Below are 21,852 nucleotides of genomic sequence, written 5' to 3'. Positions count from 1 at the left end.
CTGTGTATTCAATAAAAATAATAATATACACTGTGTATTCAATATAAATAATACTATACACTGTGTATTCAATAAAAATAATACTATACACTGTGTATTCAATATAAATAATACTATACACTGTGTATTCAATATAAATAATACTATACACTGTGTATTCTACATAAATATTTGTATATACACTGTATATTCTATATAAATAATACTATACACTTTGTACTGTATATAAATTATACTATACACTGTGTATTCAATAAAAATAATACTATGCATTGTTCTCTATTAAATAATACTATACACTGTGTTCTCTATATAAATAATACTATACACTCTGTAATCTATATAAATAATACAATACACTGTGTATTCAATATAAATAATACTATACACTGTGTATTCTATATAAATAATACTATACACTGTGTATTCTATATAAATAATACTATACACTGTGTTCGCTATATAAATAATACTATACACTGTGTATTCAATAAAAATAATACTATACACTGTATATTCAATAAAAATAATACTATACACTGTGTATTTACTAAAAATAATACTATACACTGTGTATTCAATATAAATAATACTATACACTGTGTATTCAATAAAAATAATACTATACACTGTGTATTCAATATAAATAATACTATACACTGTGTATTCAATATAAATAATACTATACACTGTGTATTCTATATAAATAATACTTTACACTGTGTATTCTATATAAATACTATACACTGTGTATTCAATATAAATAATACTACACACTGTGTTCTCTATATATATATAATACTATAAAGTGTGTATTCTATATAAATAATAATATGCACTGTGTTCTGTATATAAATAATACTATACACTGTGTATTCTATATAAATAATACCATACACTGTGTTCGTTATATAAATAATACTATACACTGTGTATTCTACATACATAATACTATACACTATGTATTCTATATAAATAATAGTATATCCACTGTGTATTCTATATAATTAATACTATACACTGTGTTTTCTATATAAATAATACTATACACTGTGTTATCTATATAAATAATACAATACACTGTGTTCTCTATATAAATAATACTATACACTGTGTATTCTATATAAATAATACTATGCACTGTGCTCTCTATATAAATAATATTATCCACTGTGTATTCTATATAAATAATACTATACACTGTGTATTCTATATAAATAATACTATACACTGTGTATTCTATATAAATAATAGTATATACACTGTGTATTCTATATAAATAATAGTATATACACTGTGTATTCCATATATATAATACTATACACTGTCTTCTCTATATAAATAATACTATACACTGTGTTCTCTATATAAATAATACTATTCACTTTGTATTGTATATAAATAATACTATACATTGTGTATTCTATATAAATAATACTATACACTGTGTATTCTATATAAATAATACTATACACTATGTATTCTATATAAATAATACTATACACTGTGTTCTCTATATAAATAATACTATACACTGTGTATTCAATAAAAATAATAATATACACTGTGTATTCAATATAAATAATACTATACACTGTGTATTCAATAAAAATAATGCTATACACTGTGTATTCAATATAAATAATACTATACACTGTGTATTCAATATAAATAATACTATACACTGTGTATTCTACATAAATATTTGTATATACACTGTATATTCTATATAAATAATACTATACACTTTGTACTGTATATAAATTATACTATACACTGTGTATTCAATAAAAATAATACTATGCATTGTTCGCTATATAAATAATACTATACACTGTGTATTCAATAAAAATAATACTATACACTGTGTATTCAATAAAAATAATACTATACACTGTGTATTTAATAAAAATAATACTATACACTGTGTATTGAATATAAATAATACTATACACTGTATATTCAATAAAAATAATACTATACACTGTGTATTCAATATAAATAATACTATACACTGTGTATTCAATATAAATAATACTATACACTGTGTATTCTATATAAATAATACTTTACACTGTGTATTCTATATAAATACTATACACTGTGTATTCAATATAAATAATACTACACACTGTGTTCTCTATATATATAATACTATAAAGTGTGTATTCTATATAAATAATATGCACTGTGTTCTGTATATAAATAATACTATACACTGTGTATTCTATATAAATAATACTATACACTGTGTTCGTTATATAAATAATACTATACACTGTGTATTCTACATACATAATACTATACACTATGTATTCTATATAAATAATAGTATATCCACTGTGTATTCTATATAATTAATACTATACACTGTGTTTTCTATATAAATAATACTATACACTGTGTTATCTATATAAATAATACAATACACTGTGTTCTCTATATAAATAATACTATACACTGTGTATTCTATATAAATAATACTATACACTGTGTATTCAATAAAAATAATACTATACACTGTGTTCTCTACTTAAATAATACTATACACTGTGTATTCTATATACATAATACTATACACTGTGTATTGTATATAAATAATACTATGCACTGTGTAATCTATATAAATAATACTATACACTGTGTATTATATATAAATAATACTATACACTGTGTATTGTATATAAATACTACTATATACACTGTGTATTCTATATAAATAATACTATACACTGTGTATTCTATATAAATAATACTATACACTGTGTTCTCTATATAAATAATTCTCTACACTGTGTATTCTATATAAATAATACTATACACTGTGTTCTCTATATAAATAATTCTCTACACTGTGTATTCTATATAAATAATACTATACACTGTGTTCTCTATATAAATAATACTATACACTGTGTATTCTATATAAATAATACTATACACTGTGTATTTAATATAAATAATACTATACACTGCGTTCTCTATATAAATAATACTATACACTGTGTATTCTATAGAAAGAATACTATACACTGTGTGTTCTATATAAATAATACTATACAATGTGTTCTCTATATACATAATACTGTACACTGCGTATTCTATATAAATAATAGTATATACACTGAGTATTCTATACAAATAATACTATACACTGTGTATTCACTATAAATAATACTATACACTCTGTTCTCTATATAAATAATACTATACACTGTGTATTCTATATAAATAATACTATACACTGTGTTCTCTATATAAATAATACTATACACTGTGTATTCTATATAAATAATACTATACACTGTGTTCTCTATATAAATAATACTATACGCTGTGTATTCTATATAAATATTACTATACACTCTGTATTATATATAAATAATACTATACACTGTGTATCTCCCTATATTATAAAAATGAATTTCTGTCTGTCTGTCTGTCCGTCTGTCTGTACTCTAATGCGAACCAAACGACTGGACCGATCTTCACCAAATTTGGTACAGAGATACACTGTGTATTCTATATAAATAATACTATACACTGTGTATTCTATATAAATAATACTATACACTGTGTATTCTATATAAATAATACTATACACTGTGTTCTCTATATAAATAATACTATACACTGTATATTATATATAAATAATACTATACACTGTGTATTCTATATAAATATTACTATACACTGTGTATTATATATAAATAATACTATACACTGTGTTCTCTATATAAATAATACTATGCACTGTGTATTATATATAAATAATACTATACACTGTGTATTGTATATAAATACGACTATACACTGTGTATTCTATATAAATAATACTATACACTGTGTTCTCTTTATAAATAATACTATACACTGTGTATTCTATATATATAATACTATGCACTGTGTTCTCTATATAAATAATACTATACACTGTGTTCTCTTTATAAATAATACTATACACTGTGTTCTAAATATAAATAATACTATACACTGTGTATTCTATATAAATAATTATATACACTGTGTTCTAAATATAAATAATACTATACACTGTGTTCTCTATATAAATAATACTATACACTGTGTATTCATTAAAAATAATACTATACACTGTGCTCTCTATTTAAATAATACTATACACTGTGTTCTCTATATAAATAATACTATATACTGTGTATTCTATATAAATAATTAGAGATGAGCGAACACTAAAATGTTCGAGGTTCGAAATTCGATTCGAACAGCCGCTCAATGTTCGTGTGTTCGAACGGGTTTCGAACCCCATTATAGTCTATGGGGAACATATACTCGTTAAGGGGGAAACCCAAATCCGTGTCTGGAGGGTGACCAAGTCCACTATGACACCACAGGAAATGATGCCAACACCTCTGGAATGACACTGGGACAGCAGGGGAAGCATGTCTGGGGGCATCTAACACACCAAAGACCCTCTATTACCCCAACATCACTGCCTAACAACTACACACTTTACACACTCAATACCACCTCTCTGACAGTAGGAAAACACCTTGAAACATGTGTATTTGGCACTTGCAGTGAGGAGAGCTTGTCACCAGCAGTGAATTTGGCCCTTGTAGTAAGTTGAGGTTGGCACCAACATTTGTTTTGAAAATCAGAGTGGATTGAGCCTCTAACCAGCAGAGTTTGGGCAAATTCATCGTGGAGGGAGCCTCTAAACAGCCCAGTTTGGACCAATTCATGTTGGAGGGAGCCTCTAAACAGCCAAGTTTTGGGAAATTCATGGTGGAGGGAGCCTCTAAAAACCCCAGTTTGAACCAATTCATGGTGGAGGGAGCCTCTAAACAGCCAAGCTATGGGAAGTTCATGGTGGAGGGAGCCTCTAACCAGCCCAGTTTGGACCAATTCATGGTGGAGGGAGCCTCTAAAAAGTCGAGTTTTGGGAAATTCATGGTGGAGGGAGCCTCTAAAAACCCCAGTTTGGACCAATTCATGGTGGAGGGAGCCTCTAACCAGCCCAGTTTGGACCAATTCATGGTGGAGGGAGCCTCTAACCAGCCAAGTTTTGGGAAATTCATGGTGGAGGGAGCCTCTAAACAGCCAAGTTTTGGGAAATTCATGGTGGAGGGAGCCTCTAAAAACCCCAGTTCCCTGTCGTCCGTACCAGCGGCACAATGTGGGGTATTTCTGCCCCTGTGTGCTGGTAGGACAGGCGGATTTTTAATTAGCCAATCAAAAAGCGTGGCTGGCCCTATAAGAGGGCACAAGAACCTCCCCTCTGCGTGTTTTTTTCTGTCCTGTGTGGTCAAGGACAGGTGGGGAGGACTTGTGTCCTCTTATTTTAGGCTCTATGGGTTACTTACCTTTGGAGCATAATTCTTCTTCTTTCAGTTTCTGACCTTCTTGATTGAAGGTTCCCTTCCCCTGTCTGGGGGAAAAAAAGTTTTTTAGCCTGCGTGGCTCCTTTCCTTCCCTCCTACCTCCCTCCCTCCCTCCCTCCCCTCCTTCTCCCTCTGGCTCACCTGTCAGCACATCGCGTGCTGGTGAGTTGGCCCGGCACTCTGCCGCGGGGCTCTCTCGCTGTGCGCTCGCGGACGTGCTCTGCGGGAACTAAGTTCCCGGCGGAGAGTTCCCTGCGTCCGCATTTGCCGGGCACACACTTCCGGTTGTGTCCGGAAGTATAGCGGCGCCATTGAAAGTCCTGGCGCCGGCGAAAGGTGTTTACTCCGGCTTTCTGCTTATTGCAGAATCTAGCCTGCACGCAGGTCCGGGCCAGGAATTGAGGGGGTAGGCGCCCCTGCTGGGGCTGTATGAAGAGGGGGGGGGGGTAACCTTTTTTTCTTCCTGGAGGGTACATGTGATTATGTCCCCTCCCATTTCCGGCCGGCCGGGTTAAAGGTCAGGCCGGCCGGTTATTAGTTACCTTCTCCTTTTCTAAGGCGGAAGGCTGTGCATCAGAGGTTGTTGCTTAGCTTCAAGTCTCCTTTTGCCTCCAAACCAAACCTTCAGTTTCTTGTCACCCTGCTGTCTGGTCTAGGACACGGTAAGATCTACCCCTTCTTTTGATATTTGGTAGAATATGTTGGTGACAATTTTGCATGGTCTATGGTCTCTCTGTAGGATATGTCTTCCTCTACTACCCCCCCTGGGGATTATAGGAGGAAATCTACTGCCAAAAGGAAGCACCTTTCCTGTTTTGACTGTGACACGCCGCTCCCTGATGGTAGGTAGCGGCTTAAAGAGTTATCCCCTCCGGGGTACTACCGGTCCTATAACCCGCCTATTATTTTTAGGCTATGAGTGGGCCCGTTGTCGCGGTTGCAGAGGCCCCCCACCTGAGGAGCCTTCTCCTAGAGATATGATGGCCTGGGTCAAGGAGATGGTGAGTTGGGCATCGCTTGGGTAAGGATAATTCCCTTGCTTGTACTCTCTCTTTATTTTTGCAGGATGATTCCCTTAAAGGCATACAGTCTACCTTGTCTCAGCTCGCCAAGAGACCATGCACAGAGCATCGTTCCTCGTCCCTCCCTCCCCTGGAACATCTACGGGTGGCAGAGGATGTTTCCTCCGAGGACGACTCTGTAGTTTCCAGCAGACCTGTGTTCCACTATGAACAAACAGGCAGGCTGCTGAAGTCCATCCGGTCTACAGTGGGCCGAGATGTTGACGGGGAAGCCTCCACGTCTGCCTCTGGGGGACATATTGCCTTCCATGCGGACGCCACGCTGACCGACCTCATGGTGCAGCAGTGGAAGCAGCCAGAGAAAGGACATTCATTATCCAGGATCTTTAAGCACCTGTTCCCTATGGATTCGACTCAGTGGGATTCCTGGGGGCCTCCCCCGAAGGTGGATCTAGCCGTGGCGAAGTTGTCTCGTAGAACCCTGGTGCCCCTCGAAGATGGATCAAATCTTCAGGATCCTTTGGATCGCAGGGCTGACGCCACTCTAAAGAAGGTTTATTCTGCTTCCTCTGCCCAAGCCTCAGTAGCCATAGCCTCTACCACTGTGGGCGATTTTCTTCGTAACCGCCTAGCCACCTTGGAGCGGGATATTGATTCCGGTGTGGACAGGGATGACATCTTGGCTTCCATGAAGAATATTCATAGGGCCGCAGATTTTTTGGCTGAATCTTCTCGCCATCAGTTGAGAATTTCAGCCAAGTCGATGGCGTTGTCCACTGCGGCCCGCAGACCCCTGTGGCTAAAGCCTTGGCGTGCAGACTTTGCATCCAAGGCTGCTCTTTGCGCGCTCCCTTTTGAGCCAGGAAGAGTATTTGGGCAGGGCTTGGATACTATCATAGAGGGATTAGCTGAAGGTAAGGGGAAGTCCTTACCTCAAGCTGCCAGGGGCAGACGTGCCCCCTCTAGAGGCAGAGGTTCCGCCTCTAATTATAGACGCCCAACCCAGCAAAGGCGTCCCAGATATCGTCCTAGAGGTTCCGGACGTGGTGCTTCTAGGGAGGACACCAAGAGGAAGCCGGAATTTTGACGCGGGGCAGCTCCCTGTGGCCCCCCTTCCTGTGGGAGGACGTCTTTCGGTTTTCTTCAGAACTTGGGTCACCCATATTCAAGATCCATGGGTGCTAAGAATTATACAGCACGGTTATCTTATCAAATTCCACCTTCCACCTCCAGATCGGTTTGTTGTCACCAGAACCCTTCCACCTTCCCAACAGGCCAGTTTAGAGGCCTTGGTCGCCGAGTATGTTATCAAAGGCGCCCTGGAGAAGGTCCCAGCCTCAGATCTCGGTCTGGGAGTTTACTCCCCCGTCTTTCTGGTCCCCAAAGTCACCGGGGGCTGGAGAATGATAATAGACCTGAGGTACCTCAATCGCTTTATCAAGAAGAGGTCATTCCGTATGGAAACCGTGGATTCCGTGTCTGCTTTTCTCCAGCCAGGAGACGTGATGGTTACCCTCGACCTGAAGGACGCCTACCTTCATGTCCCTATTGCTCACTCCCACAGGAAATTCCTCAGGATTGCCGTTTCTATGGCCGGCCACAGGGAGCACTTTCAATTTACAGCTCTGCCGTTTGGCATCACATCCGCCCCCCTGGTATTTACCAAGGTGATCGCTCCGGTTGCTGCGGCCCTCAGACTACAGGGCCTCTTCATCGTTCCTTACCTAGACGACTGGCTTCTGAAAGCTCAGTCTCCTGCTGCTCTCCTCCAGCAGCTCAACCTTGCCATCAGTTTCCTACAAGAGTTAGGATGGATCATCAACTGGGAGAAGTCCGAAATCGTTCCTTCCACACGGAGGAAGTTCCTCGGGTTCATAGTGGATTCAGAAACGATGCAGATCTTCCTCTCCAGCCCAAGGAAAGAAAGGATCCAGGCCGGTGCACGGTTTCTATTACACACCCGGCGGGTAACTATCCGCACCGCCATGAGGGTCCTCGGCCTAATGTCATCCTCGGCCAGAGCAGTCCCTTGGGCTTTATGGCATTTGCGTCCCCTGCAGATGGAAGTGTTGACAACCTGGAACAGGTCTCCACGGGGACTGCACAAGAAGATCTGCCTTTCTCCCGCTACCCGTCTTTCCCTCAGATGGTGGATACACCTGAAAGACGGAAGGTCCAACAGATGCATCCCAGTGGGGATGGGGAGCCCATTGCCAGGACAGGACTGTACAAGGACGATGGAGATGTCCGGAGCTGGGATCTTCCAATCTCAAGGAACTCAGAGCTGTGTACTTGGCCCTAGTGCACTTTGCCCCGGAGTTGAAAGGCAAGTCTGTCAAGATCAGGTCAGACAACATGACGGTGGTAGTCTACATAAACAAACAAGGGGGCACCAGGTCACCAACCTTACTGAGAGAGACGAATCTTATATTTGCCTGGGCAGAGAAGAACCTAGCCCAGTTATCCGCTGTTCACATAAAGGGCTCCCTGAACATAGTAGCGGATCATCTGAGTCGGGGTATTACCGTATCAGGAGAATGGTCTCTCAATCCAGACGTTTTTCAACAGATCGTCCAGAGATGGGGTCTCCCGGAGGTCGATCTAATGGCTACCCGACTCAATGCCAAGGTAGGGACCTTCTGCTCCCTATACCAGGAGGACAATCCCTTGGCAGTGGATGCCCTGTCCATCCCATGGAGGTTCAGGCTGTTTTACATATTCCCTCCAATTCCAATCATACCGAAGGTATTGATCAAAATAAGACAGGACCAAGCCTCGGGAATAGCCATAATCCCGTTCTGGCCAAAAAGGGCTTGGTTTGCTCAGCTCATTCAAATGAGTCAGGGCATATATTGGAGGCTTCCCCCTCTCCCAGATCTGGTAACCCAAGGAGAGCTGAGATGCCAGGATCTGAGGAGACTCAACCTGACAGCCTGGAGGTTGACCAGTCCCTATTGAGGAATAGAGGACTGTCACAAGCCGTCTTGAAGACCCTATCCAGCGCCAGAGCGGATTCGACTAACAGGAATTACCGTCGAATTAGTAACATCTTTAATGCCTGGTGTCTGCAGCATCAAGTGGACTCCACTGGTCCCCCGATTGAGGCGATCCTGGACTTCCTTCAAGACGGACTAGACAGAGGTCTGGCTGCGGCCACACTCAAAGTACACGTAGCGGCCCTGTCCGCCTATCTGGGGAGGCGTTTGTCTCAGGATCCTTTAGTGAGCACCTTTATTAAAGGAGCAACTAGGCTGAGACCGGTGGTGAACACCCCTGTCCACCAATGGGACCTTATTCCGGTCCTGAACGCTCTTTGTGACCAACCATTCGAACCCCTGGAAGAAGTCTCACTTAAGTTACTGACTGGCAAAATGGCTCTACTATTGGCAGTTACAACTGCCAAAAGAGTTAGTGAGCTACAAGCCTTATCTGCCGAGGAGCCATATACTATATTTTTTTCGGACCATGTGCAGCTTAGGTTCCTCCCAGGATTTCGTCCCAAGATTCCATCCGCTGCAAATAGGAACCAAACTATTTCTCTTCCAGCATTTTTTCCCTTCCCCTCTTCATCTGAAGAGGAAAGATGGCACAGGCTGGATGTAATCAGATGTCTGCAAATTTATCTGCAGCGCACTCGCCCTTTTAGGCAGGCCGAAAACCTGTTAATCAGTTATACGGGGAAGAATAAAGGCGCCAAGGCCACGATATCCCGCTGGGTCTCCGATACCATAAAGGTCGCCTACACCGCCCAAGGGCGTCCGGTCCCATCTTTTCTTCATGCCCACTCGACCAGGGCAGTGTCCACCTCTCGGGCTGAGAGGAGTGCGTTGTCCTTGGATCAGACTTGTGCAGCTGCCTCCTGGGCATCTGAGTCCACGTTCATTCGGCATTACCGCCTGAGGGACCGGGTGTCCGATTCCTCTGCCTTTGCCCAAACCATTTTGAGCTCTGTCATGGAATAATCCCGCCCATCTTTGGGCCTACTTGCTATATCCCCACATTGTGCCGCTGGTACGGATGACAGGGAACAAGTGATTATGAAGATAATCTTGTTTCCCTTAGTCCTAACAGCGGCACAAGATTTCCCACCCTGGGAATCATATCTTATGTATAAAACTGTGTATAAATATGGAGGTACTTTTGTATTGACACGCAGAGGGGAGGTTCTTGTGCCCTCTTATAGGGCCAGCCACGCTTTTTGATTGGCTAATTAAAAATCCGCCTGTCCTACCAGCACACAGGGGCAGAAATACCCCACATTGTGCCGCTGTTAGGACTAAGGGAAACAAGATTATCTTCATAATCACTTGTTTGGACCAATTCATGGTGGAGTGAGCCTCTAAACAGCCAAGCTATGGGAAGTTCATGGTGGAGGGAGCCTCTAACCAGCCCAGTTTGGACCAATTCATGGTGGAGGGAGCCTCTAAACAGCCAAGTTTTGGGAAATTCATGGTGGAGGGAGCCTCTAACCAGCCCAGTTTGGACCAATTCATGGTGGAGGGAGCCTCTAAACAGCCAAGTTTTGGGAAATTCATGGTGGAGGGAGCCTCTAAACCCCCCAGTTTGGACCAATTCTTGGTGGAGGGAGCCTCTAAACAGCCAGGTTTTGCGAAATTCATGGTGGAGGGAGCCTCTAAAACCCCCAGTTTGGACCAATTCATGGTGGAGGGAGCCTCTAAACAGCCAAGCTATGGGAAGTTCATGGTGGAGGGAGCCTCTAACCAGCCCAGTTTGGACCAATTCATGGTGAAGGGAGCTTCTAAAAAACCCAGTTTGGACCAATTCATGGTGGAGGGAGCCTCTAAACAGCCAAGCTATGGGAAGTTCATGGTGGAGGGAGCCTCTAAAAACCCCAGTTTGGACCAATTCATGGTGGAGGGAGCCTCTAACCAGCAGAGTTGTGGGAAATCAGGGTGGAAGGAGCCTCTAACCAGCAGAGTTGTGGGAAATCAGGGTGGAGGGAGCCTAGTATTAGCAGAATTGTGCAACGCTTATGGTGGATGAGTATGAGGATGCGGAGGAATTGGAGAGGTTGAGTACAGACATGGAGTTTCATGTTGGGGTGCTTTACACAGGTGGGCACAAAAATGAAGGCTCTATCCAGTGGCGGTTCATTTTTATCAAAGTGAGCCGGTCGGCACTCTCAGCTGACAGACGGGTGCGCTTGTCAGTGATGATGCCACCGGCTGCACTGAACACCCTCTCAGATAGGACGCTGGCGGCAGGACAGGACAGCACCTCCAAGGCATATAGGGCAAGTTCAAGCCACAGGTCCAACGTCGACATCCAATACGTGTAGGGCGCAGAGGGGTCGAAGAGGACAGGGCTGTGTTCGGAAAGGTATTCCCGCAACATGCGCCTATACTTCTCACACCTGGTGACACTAGGACCCTCAGTGGCAGCACTTTGGCGAGGGGGTGCCATCAAGGTGTCCCAGACCTTAGACAGTGTGCCCCTCGTTTGTGTGGACCGGTGAGAACTTGGTTGCCTACTGGAGGAACTGCCCTCCCTGCCACCAACGTCACATGCTGGAAACATCTCCATCATATTCTGCACCAATTGCCTGTGGCAAGCATTGATGCGATTGGCCCTCCCCTCTACCGGAATAAAAGAGGAGATGTTGTTTTTATACCGGGGGTCAAGGATGGCAAAGATCCAGTACTGGTTGTCCTCCATGATTTTGACAATACGCTTGTCGGTTGTAAAGCACCCCAACATGAACTCAGCCATGTCTGCCACAGTGTTAGTTGGCATGACTCCTCTGGCCCCACCGGAAAGTTCAATCTCCATTTCCTCCTCATCGTCCATGTCTACCCATCCGCGCTGCAACAATGGGACGATTCGAAGTTGCCCGGAAGCCTCCTGTATCACCATCACATCATCGGACAACTCTTCTTCCTCCTCCTCCTCCTCCATTAAACGCAGTGAAGCGGACAGATGTGTGGACCTACTCTCCAGCTGTGACGGATCGGATGCTATCCCTAACTCCTCTGTGTGATCTGAGTTATCCCTGATGTCAATCAGGGATTCTCTCAGAACACACAAGAGCGGGATTGTAAGGCTCACCATCGCATCCTCAGAGCTCACCCTCCTTGTGGACTCCTCAAAGACCCGTAGGATGTCACAAAGGTCTCTCATCCATGGCCACTCATGGATGAGAAACTGAGGCAGCTGACTTTGTGGCACCCTAGGGTTTTGTAGCTGGTATTCCATCAAAGGTCTCTGCTGCTCAACCACTCTATTCAACATCTGAAACGTTGAGTTCCAGCGTGTGGGGACGTCGCACAAAAGCCGGTGTTGTGGCACATGCAGGCGTTGCTGGAGAGATTTTAAGCTAGCAGCGGCTACTGTCGACTTGCGAAAGTGGGTGCACATGCGCCGCACTTTCACCAGTAGAAGGAGAAGAAGGAGATGAGGAAGACGAGGCAGATGACCCAGACACACCCTGGCAGTATGCCGTGAAGATGGATGCAGGGAGTCCCTCCGAGGTACTTGCACAAACGACCTGATGAATGCTCACTTGCTTGTGTACAGAAATCCAAAATGTCACCATTCGGCAGAGGGATGACTACTGGCTCTCCACCATGTTAGACCCTCGCTACTGGTCAAATATGGGGGCCTTTTTATACCCACTGAGAGGGAGGACAAACTGAACTACTATAGAGACATCCTATGTCATCAGTGGCCGGCTGCCTATCTGCACCATCGTCCATCCTTTCACAGGTCTGACCAGGGGGCCCCTGAGCGCTCCCCTTGTACTGCCATGGCAGCTTTATGGGTGGGGGGGAAGCAGTTTGGGCTCCATCAGCAGCAGCCTGCCCCTAGAGTCACTGATCAGCACTTTTCTTCACCTGCATAGTGAAGCTTCTCCTCATCAGCTAGACATAGAGCAGAACCTGACCCAGCAGGTGGTGACATACTTGGTGCACCCTGCCACCCATCGTCAAAAGTCCAATGGACTACTGGGCAGCCAAACTAAATTTGTTGCCGCAACTAACTGAGTTTGCTCTGGAAAAGTTGTCCTGCCCGGCCAGTAGTGTGACATCTAGTGGGTGTTTAGAATGGCGGGGGCCATAGTTACCCCAAGGAGAACTCGCCTGTCCCCCCAAAATGTGGAGAGATTGACCTTTGTGAAGTTGAATTAGGCGCGGATCAGCCAGGATTTCCACCCACCAATGCCTGATGCTATCATAGAAACCCTTTTTTTTTTGAGTAACACGTTGGAATAGCCTTAATTAAGAGAGGCTATTCTTCTCCTACCTTTAGATGTCTTCTCCGGGCTGCCGTTCCGTAGGAATCCCAGTTCTTGTCGGTATGCAAATGAGTTCTCTTGCAGCACTGGAAGCGGGCCCCAGCGCTCAAACAGCACTGGGGGCGTCCCCAATGTTGCCAGAGAACTCTCTCCAGCACCGCCTCCATCTTCATCAGCAGCGTCCTCTTCTTCTGGCGCAGGTTTCCAACTTCTAGATCTCGGGCAGAGCAGACTGCACATGCCACGAGAAAATGGCTGCTTACAATACTGCGCTCAAACAGCACTGGGGGCGTCCCCAATACTGCAAGAGAACTCTCTTCAGTGCTGCCTCCATCTTCCTCAGCAGTGTCCTCTTCTTCTGGCGGTGGCTTGTAACTTCTAGGCCTCAGGCTTTGGGCAGAGCAGACTGCGCATGCCCAAAGGCCACGAAAAAATGGCCGCTTGTACAGTATTGTAAGCGGCCATTTTTTTGTGGCCTGTGGGCATTTGCAGTCTGCTCTGCCCAAAGCCCGAAAGTCGGAAACCTGCGCCGGAAGAAGAGGACGCTGCTGACGAAGATGGAGGCGGCGCTGGAGAGAGTTCTCTCGCAGCATTGGGGACGCCCACAGTGCTGTCTGAGTGCTGGGCCCACCCCCAGTGCTGCGAGAGAACTCATTTGCATACCGACAAGAACCGGGATTCCTACGGAATGGCGGCACGGAGAAGACAACGAAAGGTAGGAGAAGAATAGTCTTTCTTAAGGCTATTCCAACGTGTTACTCATAAAAAAAAAGTTTCTATGATAGGATCCCTTTAAATCACCCATGCTGCCTCACCCAAACCTTGACAAAAGAGACCGGTTTCCTCTGGCTTTTTACCTCAGCTACTGAGCTTCTTATTCTGCCACCTGCCTGATGCCAAGAGCTCCTTCTTACAGCCACCATCGTACGGTTTGTGCCACCCACCTCCCCACTCTGTCACCGGGTCACTCTATGGCCTCCTAAGGCTGCTTCCACCTCCACATTATGTCACCTTGCAACTCTGTGGCCACCTAAGGCTACTGCCACCTCCCCACTCTATCCCTGGGTCACTCTGTGGCCTCCTTGTGCTACTGCCACCTCCTATGTCACTTCTCATGCTGTTCCCACCCTCCCACATTATGACTGGGCCACTATCTTGCCTTTTTGGCCTGGGTGACATCATCATTTATTTGACCCTTGTGATGTCAGAAGGAAGGAAAAATGAGTCGCACACGGATCCTGTCGGTGTAGCCGCAGTAAGGCCTGTTTGGTCCCATCAGAATTGGCTTATGAGTCGGTAGCCAAAACCAGGAGTGGGTGCAAAACACAGAAGACCTGCAAATATCCCATTCACGGGTCAGTTTTGGATCCTGGTTTTTTTTTTTGCATCACCAATACTGAAGGATTACTGACCAAATCCTGACTGGGTGCAGACGGAGGCTCAGCAGACAGGATCCGTTAATTTGGTAGGGGGGTTATTGTTCTGACGGATCGGGGGGCAGGCACAGGACCTACACAGCTGAGTTACAGTTGGACAAAGTCTAGTTTTGATCACATAGGGCTTTATTCACACTCTGCTCCTTATTGCGCTCTCCAGCTCGCTCAGTAATTCTTCGGGCCGGGGCTGTAACATTTCTGTATCCAGCTTCCTGAAGTCTTTGTTGTCCATTAATAAAAGTAAAGTCTCTCTAATCTTCCTGAGATCAAACTGTACATGTAGGGGCCCCGGGGCCATGAGACTGCGGCCCTGCGTGGTGCTGACCTCAGGGCTGTCCTGTAAGGCCTGAATCCTGGGCGCTGCGATGATCTTCAGGAAAGTGAAAAACTCTTTATAATCAATCCCAGTGCAAGATTTCAGGATGATCTGTGCAAAATATCAGAAGCAGAAAGGAGTGTGACAGCAATAACACCAGAGGGAGAGGGCCAGGCCACACGAGGGAGGAGGACGGGAGGGAGAAGTGACCACAAGGGAGCGGGGCCAGGAAGAAGCGGGGACAGGAGGGAGAAGTGACCACAAGGGAGTGGGGACAGGGCCAGGCACCCTGAGGGAGGAGAACGGGAGGGAGAAGTGACCACAAGGGAGCGGGGACAGGGCCAGGAAGGAGCGGGGACAGGAGTGAGAAGTGACCACAAGGGAGCGGGAACAGGAGGGAGAAGTGACCACAAGGGAGCGGGGCCAGGAAGAAGCGGGAACAGGAGGGAGAAGTGACCACAAGGGAGCGGGGCCAGGAAGAAGCGGGGACAGGAGGGAGAAGTGACCACAAGGGAGTGGGGACAGGGCCAGGCACCCTGAGGGAGGAGAACGGGAGGGAGAAGTGACCACAAGGGAGCGGGGACAGGGCCAGGAAGGAGCGGGGACAGGAGTGAGAAGTGACCACAAGGGAGCGGGAACAGGAGGGAGAAGTGACCACAAGGGAGCGGGGCCAGGAAGAAGCGGGGACAGGAGGGAGAAGTGACCACAAGGGAGTGGGGACAGGGCCAGGCACCCTGAGGGAGGAGAACGGGAGGGAGAAGTGACCACAAGGGAGCGGGGACAGGGCCAGGAAGGAGCGGGGACAGGAGTGAGAAGTGACCACAAGGGAGCGGGAACAGGAGGGAGAAGTGACCACAAGGGAGCGGGGACAGGGACAGGAAGGAGCGGAGACAGGAGGGAGAAGTGACCACAAGGGAGCGGGAACAGGAGGGAGAAGTGACCACAAGGGAGCGGGGACAGGGACAGGAAGGAGCGGGGACAGGAGGGGGAAGTGACCACAAGGGAGCGGGAACAGGGACAGGAAGGAGCGGGGACAGGAGGGGGAAGTGACCACAAGGGAGCGGGGACAGGGACAGGAAGGAGCGGGGACAGGAGGGAGAAGTGACCACAAGGGAGCGGGAACAGGGACAGGAAGGAGCGGGGACAGGAGGGGGAAGTGACCACAAGGGAGCAGGAACAGGGACAGGAAGGAGCGGGGACAGGAGGGGGAAGTGACCACAAGGGAGCAGGAACAGGGACAGGAAGGAGCGGGGACAGGAGGGGGAAGTGACCACAAGGGAGCGGGAACAGGGACAGGAAGGAGCGGGGACAGGAGGGAGAAGTGACCACAAGGGAGCGGGAACAGGGACAGGAAGGAGCGGGGACAGGAGGGGGAAGTGACCACAAGGGAGCGGGGACAGGGACAGGAAGGAGCGGGGACAGGAGGGGGAAGTGACCACAAGGGAGCAGGAACAGGAGGGAGAAGCAACCGCAAGGGAGCGGGGACAGGGCCAAGCACCCTGAGGGAGGAGAACGGGAGGGAGAAGTGACCACAAGGGAGCGGGGCCAAGGCCAGGAAGGAGCGGGGACAGGAGGGAGAAGCGACCACAAGGGAGCGGGAACAGGAGAGAGAAGTGACCACAAGGGAGCGGGGACAGGGCCAGGAAGGAGCGGGGACAGGAGGGGGAAGTGACCACAAGGGAGCGGGGACAGGGCCAGGAAGGAGCGGGGACAGGAGGGGGAAGTGACCACAAGGGAGCAGGAACAGGGACAGGAAGGAGCGGGGACAGGAGGGGGAAGTGACCACAAGGGAGCGGGAACAAGGACAGGAAGGAGCGGGGACAGGAGGGAGAAGTGACCACAAGGGAGCGGGAACAGGGACAGGAAGGAGCGGGGACAGGAGGGGGAAGTGACCACAAGGGAGCGGGGACAGGGACAGGAAGGAGCGGGGACAGGAGGGGGAAGTGACCACAAGGGAGCGGGAACAGGGACAGGAAGGAGCGGGGACAGGAGGGGGAAGTGACCACAAGGGAGCGGGGACAGGGACAGGAAGGAGCGGGGACAGGAGGGGGAAGTGACCACAAGGGAGCAGGAACAGGAGGGAGAAGCAACCGCAAGGGAGCGGGGACAGGGCCAAGCACCCTGAGGGAGGAGAACGGGAGGGAGAAGTGACCACAAGGGAGCGGGGCCAAGGCCAGGAAGGAGCGGGGACAGGAGGGAGAAGCGACCACAAGGGAGCGGGAACAGGAGAGAGAAGTGACCACAAGGGAGCGGGGACAGGGCCAGGAAGGAGCGGGGACAGGAGGGAGAAGCAACCACAAGGGAGCAGGGACAGGGCCAGGCACCATGCGGGAGCGAGGACTGAGGGAGAAGTAACCACAAGGGAGCAGGGAGAGGGCCAGGCCACGCGAGGGAGTAGGACGAGAGGGAGAAGAGATCACAAGGGAGCAGGGACAGGGCCAGGCACCATGAGGGAGAAGTGTAAACAAGGGAGCGGGGCCAGGGCCAGAAAGGAGCGGGGACAGGAGGGAGAAGCGACCACAAGGGAGCGGGAACAGGGCCAGGCACCATGAGGGAGCGAGGACAGGAGCGAGAAGTGACCACAAGGTGAGCGGGGAAAAGGCCACGTCACATGAGGGAGCGGGAACAGGAGGGAGAAGCGACTACAAGGGAGCAAGAACTACAAGGGAGTGGGAACAGGAGGGAGCAGTGACCATGAGGGAGCGAGGACAGGAGGGAGAAGCGACCACAAGAGAGCAGGGACAGGCACCACAAGGGTGCAGTGACAGGAGGGAGCAGCAACAGGGCTCAGCCCCACAAAGGAGCAGGGACAGACACCACTAGGGAGCGGGGACATGGTCAGGGCTTGGCCCTTCTATAAAATAAGAAGGGTGTTTAGGAACACTCGGTTTTGGGTCCACTTGGCCTGACAGGGATTGGAGGCCTGGGCTCAGGGATGACAATATAGATTACCTGACAGTGCTGCTCCCAGTCATCCATGGTCTCCTTCCACTCTCCGATCTCCCGCTGCACCGCACTCAGCTCCACCTGCAGGAGGCTCCACATGAAGGACACGTTACACCCATTCACCCAGTTATGGTTGATGGAGATGGTGTCCTCCTGGGAGAGGAGTCAGAATTTAGGTCACAATTTAGATAGGAAATGTTTATCTGCCATATTACTCCTGTCCTGGTGCCTCCCCTTCTCCTCCCTTAGCTCTTCCTGGCAGTCAGTCTGTATAACACGTCACCACCCCTCCCCCGTAGTGGTTATTCTGTATTATAAGTTGTCGTCTGCGCTTGGGGTCATTACTACTGACAATAGTGGGAGCAGTTCTGTTAGTTCTTAGGACTACCCCAGTGTTTCCAGTCACAGAGGTCTTTGTTATGGAGGGGGTCTGACACCCAAGTCTGTCACTTATATACCCTGCAGCAGGTGGAGGGGGTTGTGGTGTAGCAGTTCACTTCTCACCAGGTTGTAGACCTGATGGTGCCAGCCGCTGGGTACAAAGATGATCTCTCCGGCTTCCTGGATGACCTCCAGGGGCGGGGGGCAGCTGTTCTGGAGGGACGGTGTGGTGACATCGTATGGAAGGTGTCCGCTGCGATCACGAAGACGTTCCTCCTGGCCGGGTGGGAAGAGCAGCCATTTCTTCCGACCACATATATTTGCTGACCAACTGTAGGATCGGAACACATCGGCGTGGAATGGAGTCCTGTGAATGTGATGAAGTGCGGGACACGGATTATTATAATGGGGGGGTGAGTAAAGGGCCTGTTATATTTACCTGTACTGATACATTGTAACAAACTATTAGGAAGGAAAGGATGCGTGTTGCGATTGTATTTCTCCCCTAGTGTCTGGACTGGAGGCAACTGTAACAAATCCTCAGCTGGTAACAATCCTCTGTGAACTAAACTCAGTTTGCCGACATCTCTCTGCTGATGGTTATGTCTCCTGCAGAAGGTGTGAACTGTAACCTATAGCTCATACATGCCGGGGATCAGAGAGAACTCCCACGTTTAACCCCTTAGGTATAAACACTTTTCTTATATAATACCAATAATACGACACCAATCTAGATTCATCGTACGGACTCGCAGGAGGAACGCCAAAAACACGAAACCAAAGAAGCAAATCCAAAATAATTGTACAATCGGAATAGATTTTTCCACTCGGCCCCAAATTCCATGAACGTTTTGCACGGATTATATTTTACCTTCAGTGATGCCACTAAAATTCGAAACACACAAATGTATAGGCGGATGTAAATATCGTACGCCGCGGTACGTACCAGGAGCCGACGGGGCCCATGTACACAAAGCGGTAATCGTCCATGCCGATGGCGTCCCAGTATTCATTAAGCCAGTCCGAGGAGAAGTAAACTGGAGTGTCGTACACGTCCTGATCCGGGAACTCCCTGCAGCGAGAAGGAGGAAAGATGGGACCCCCGGGGGGAGGAACAAGACAGGCAGGACTCCGGGGGAGGGGTAAAGGACTGATGTGACTCCCTGAGGGAGGGGTAAAGGACAGATGTGACTCTCTGGGGGAGGGGTAAAGGACTGATGTGACTCTCTGGGGGAGGGGGAAAAGGACAGATGTGACTCCCTGGGGGAGGGGTAAAGGACTGATGTGACTCCCTGGGGGAGGGGTAAAGGACAGATGTGACTCCCTGGGGGAGGGGGTGATATACAGATGTGACTCCCTGGGGGAGGGGTAAAGGACAGATGTGACTCCCTGGGGGAGGGGTAAAGGACTGATGTGACTCCCTGGGGGAGGGGTAAAGGACTGATGTGACTTCCTGGGGGAGGGGTAAAGGACTGATGTGACTTCCTGGGGGAGGGGTAAAGGACTGATGTGACTCCCTGGGGGAGGGGTAAAGGACAGATGTGACTCCCTGGGGGAGGGGTAAAGGACAGATGTGACTCCCTGGGGGAGGGGTAAAGGACAGATGTGACTTCCTGGGGGAGGGGTAAAGGACAGATGTGACTCCCTGGGGGAGGGGTAAAGGACAGATGTGACTTCCTGGGGGAGGGGTAAAGGACTGATGTGACTCCCTGGGGGAGGGGTAAAGGACAGATGTGACTTCCTGGGGGAGGGGTAAAGGACATCCATGACTCCCTGGGGGAGGGGCAGCATTGAGTATTGAGATTTAAGAGGGGCCCTGCCCCCACCTTATACCTCTTCATGTGCCAGTCCTTCAGATAGAGACATCCCTTAGGAGAGCGCCGGCCGTTCTCTGTATACTCTCTCCAGTAGGCGATGTATTCTCGGAGTGGGAGGAGCTCTTTAGGGTTTGCATTGTATTCCTTCACATCACAGTTCGCCACAGGAACAATGGCGTCACCTGAAACATCAAGACCACATAGAATTAGAGATCACATGAAGATTCACTAGTCAGGACTAAAGCTGCCCCGACAGGTCTGGCCGGTAACATGATCAGATTGTTGGTAAAGCGGCGCAGCGCGGCCACCGGCCACAAGCACAGTCATTGGTGAAATCCCCAGAGAGATCGACAATTACCAGCCCGAAATATCTCACCCTGCAGAAGGATGTCACCCCCAACACGGTGCCCACACAGAGCCGCCATGTTGCATCGTGTTTATGGCAGAGCCCCCAGAGCCCCGTACCAAACACTCTCAGCAGCTGCTCCCAGTTGGGTTTGTTATCGGCGGTGACCCAGGAGCGGCGGCTGCCCCACGACCTGGAGAACTCAGCCGAGAAGAGACACGGAGCGTTGGCCATCATGTATTTATGGAAGAAGTCATCGTAGCGGAACGCGGCCGGATCCTCAACACGCTCAACGCGGCTCCAGGGGCGCGGAATAATCTGCAAATCCATAATGTGCTCCGTCCTACATATTACATGTCATATCATTAATGGAGGCCAACGTGACTATATCAGAGGGGCCCCTCTATGTGACAAGAGCCACTCTCTGCCAATAGGGCCCCCCGTCTATAATAAGGGCCACTCTCTGGTAATAGGGTCCCCCGTCTATAGTAAGGGCCACTCTCCGTCAGGGTCCTCTGTCTATAATAAGGGCCACTCTCTGGTAATAGGGGCCCCTGTCTATAAGGACCACTCTCCGTCAGGGACCCCCCGTCTATAATAAGGGCCACTCTCTGGTAATAGGGGCCCCTGTCTATAGTAAGGGCCACTCTCCGTCAGGGTCCTCTGTCTATAATAAGGGCCACTCTCTGGTAATAGGGGCCCCTGTCTATAAGGACCACTCTCCGTCAGGGACCCCCCGTCTATAATAAGGGCCACTCTCCGTCAGGGACCCCCCGTCTATAATAAGGGCCACTCTCTGGTAATAGGGGCCCCGTCTATAATAAGGACCACTCTCTGCTAATAGGGGCCCCCGTCTATAGTAAGGGCCACTCTCTGGTAATAGGGTCCCCTGTCTATAGTAAGGACCACTCTCTGGTAATAGGGTCCCCCGTCTATAATAAGGGCCACTCTCCGTCAGGGGCCCCTCCAGTTA

At 47.8% G+C, this 21,852-nt stretch overlaps 1 protein-coding gene across 1 annotated transcript; it reads right to left on the bottom strand.

The window, feature by feature from the left end:
- Nucleotides 1–15,191: 15,191 nt before the first annotated feature.
- JMJD4 (jumonji domain containing 4) lies at nt 15,192–21,633 on the bottom strand. The gene is made up of 6 exons (XM_075261525.1): nt 20,999–21,633; nt 20,550–20,715; nt 19,663–19,788; nt 18,840–19,083; nt 18,342–18,488; nt 15,192–15,500 (listed from the first exon to the last, which is right to left on the bottom strand). Exons 1-6 carry the CDS (start codon nt 21,207–21,209, stop codon nt 15,204–15,206), a joined length of 1,191 nt encoding a protein of 396 aa, XP_075117626.1. The 5' UTR covers nt 21,210–21,633; the 3' UTR covers nt 15,192–15,203.
- Nucleotides 21,634–21,852: the final 219 nt, after the last annotated feature.

The sequence above is a fragment of the Leptodactylus fuscus genome, unplaced genomic scaffold, assembly GCF_031893055.1.
Source record: "Leptodactylus fuscus isolate aLepFus1 unplaced genomic scaffold, aLepFus1.hap2 HAP2_SCAFFOLD_180, whole genome shotgun sequence".
Taxonomy (NCBI): Eukaryota; Metazoa; Chordata; class Amphibia; order Anura; family Leptodactylidae; genus Leptodactylus; species Leptodactylus fuscus.
Note: the sequence above shows the minus strand (reverse complement) of the source record. Positions and strands in the feature narration are given on the sequence as shown.

What these genes read in the sequence shown, in the direction of transcription:
- JMJD4 (XM_075261525.1), bottom strand. Translation starts at nt 21,209, where the DNA reads ATGGATTTGCAGATTATTCCGCGCCCCTGGAGCCGCGTTGAGCGTGTT. An exon ending in ACCATCAGGTCTACAACCTG is followed by an intron (nt 18,489 to 18,839) that starts GTGAGAAGTGAA and finishes CTCCTCTCCCAG; the next exon opens with GAGGACACCATCTCCATCAA. An exon ending in ACTGGGAGCAGCACTGTCAG is followed by an intron (nt 15,501 to 18,341) that starts GTAATCTATATT and finishes TATTTTGCACAG; the next exon opens with ATCATCCTGAAATCTTGCAC.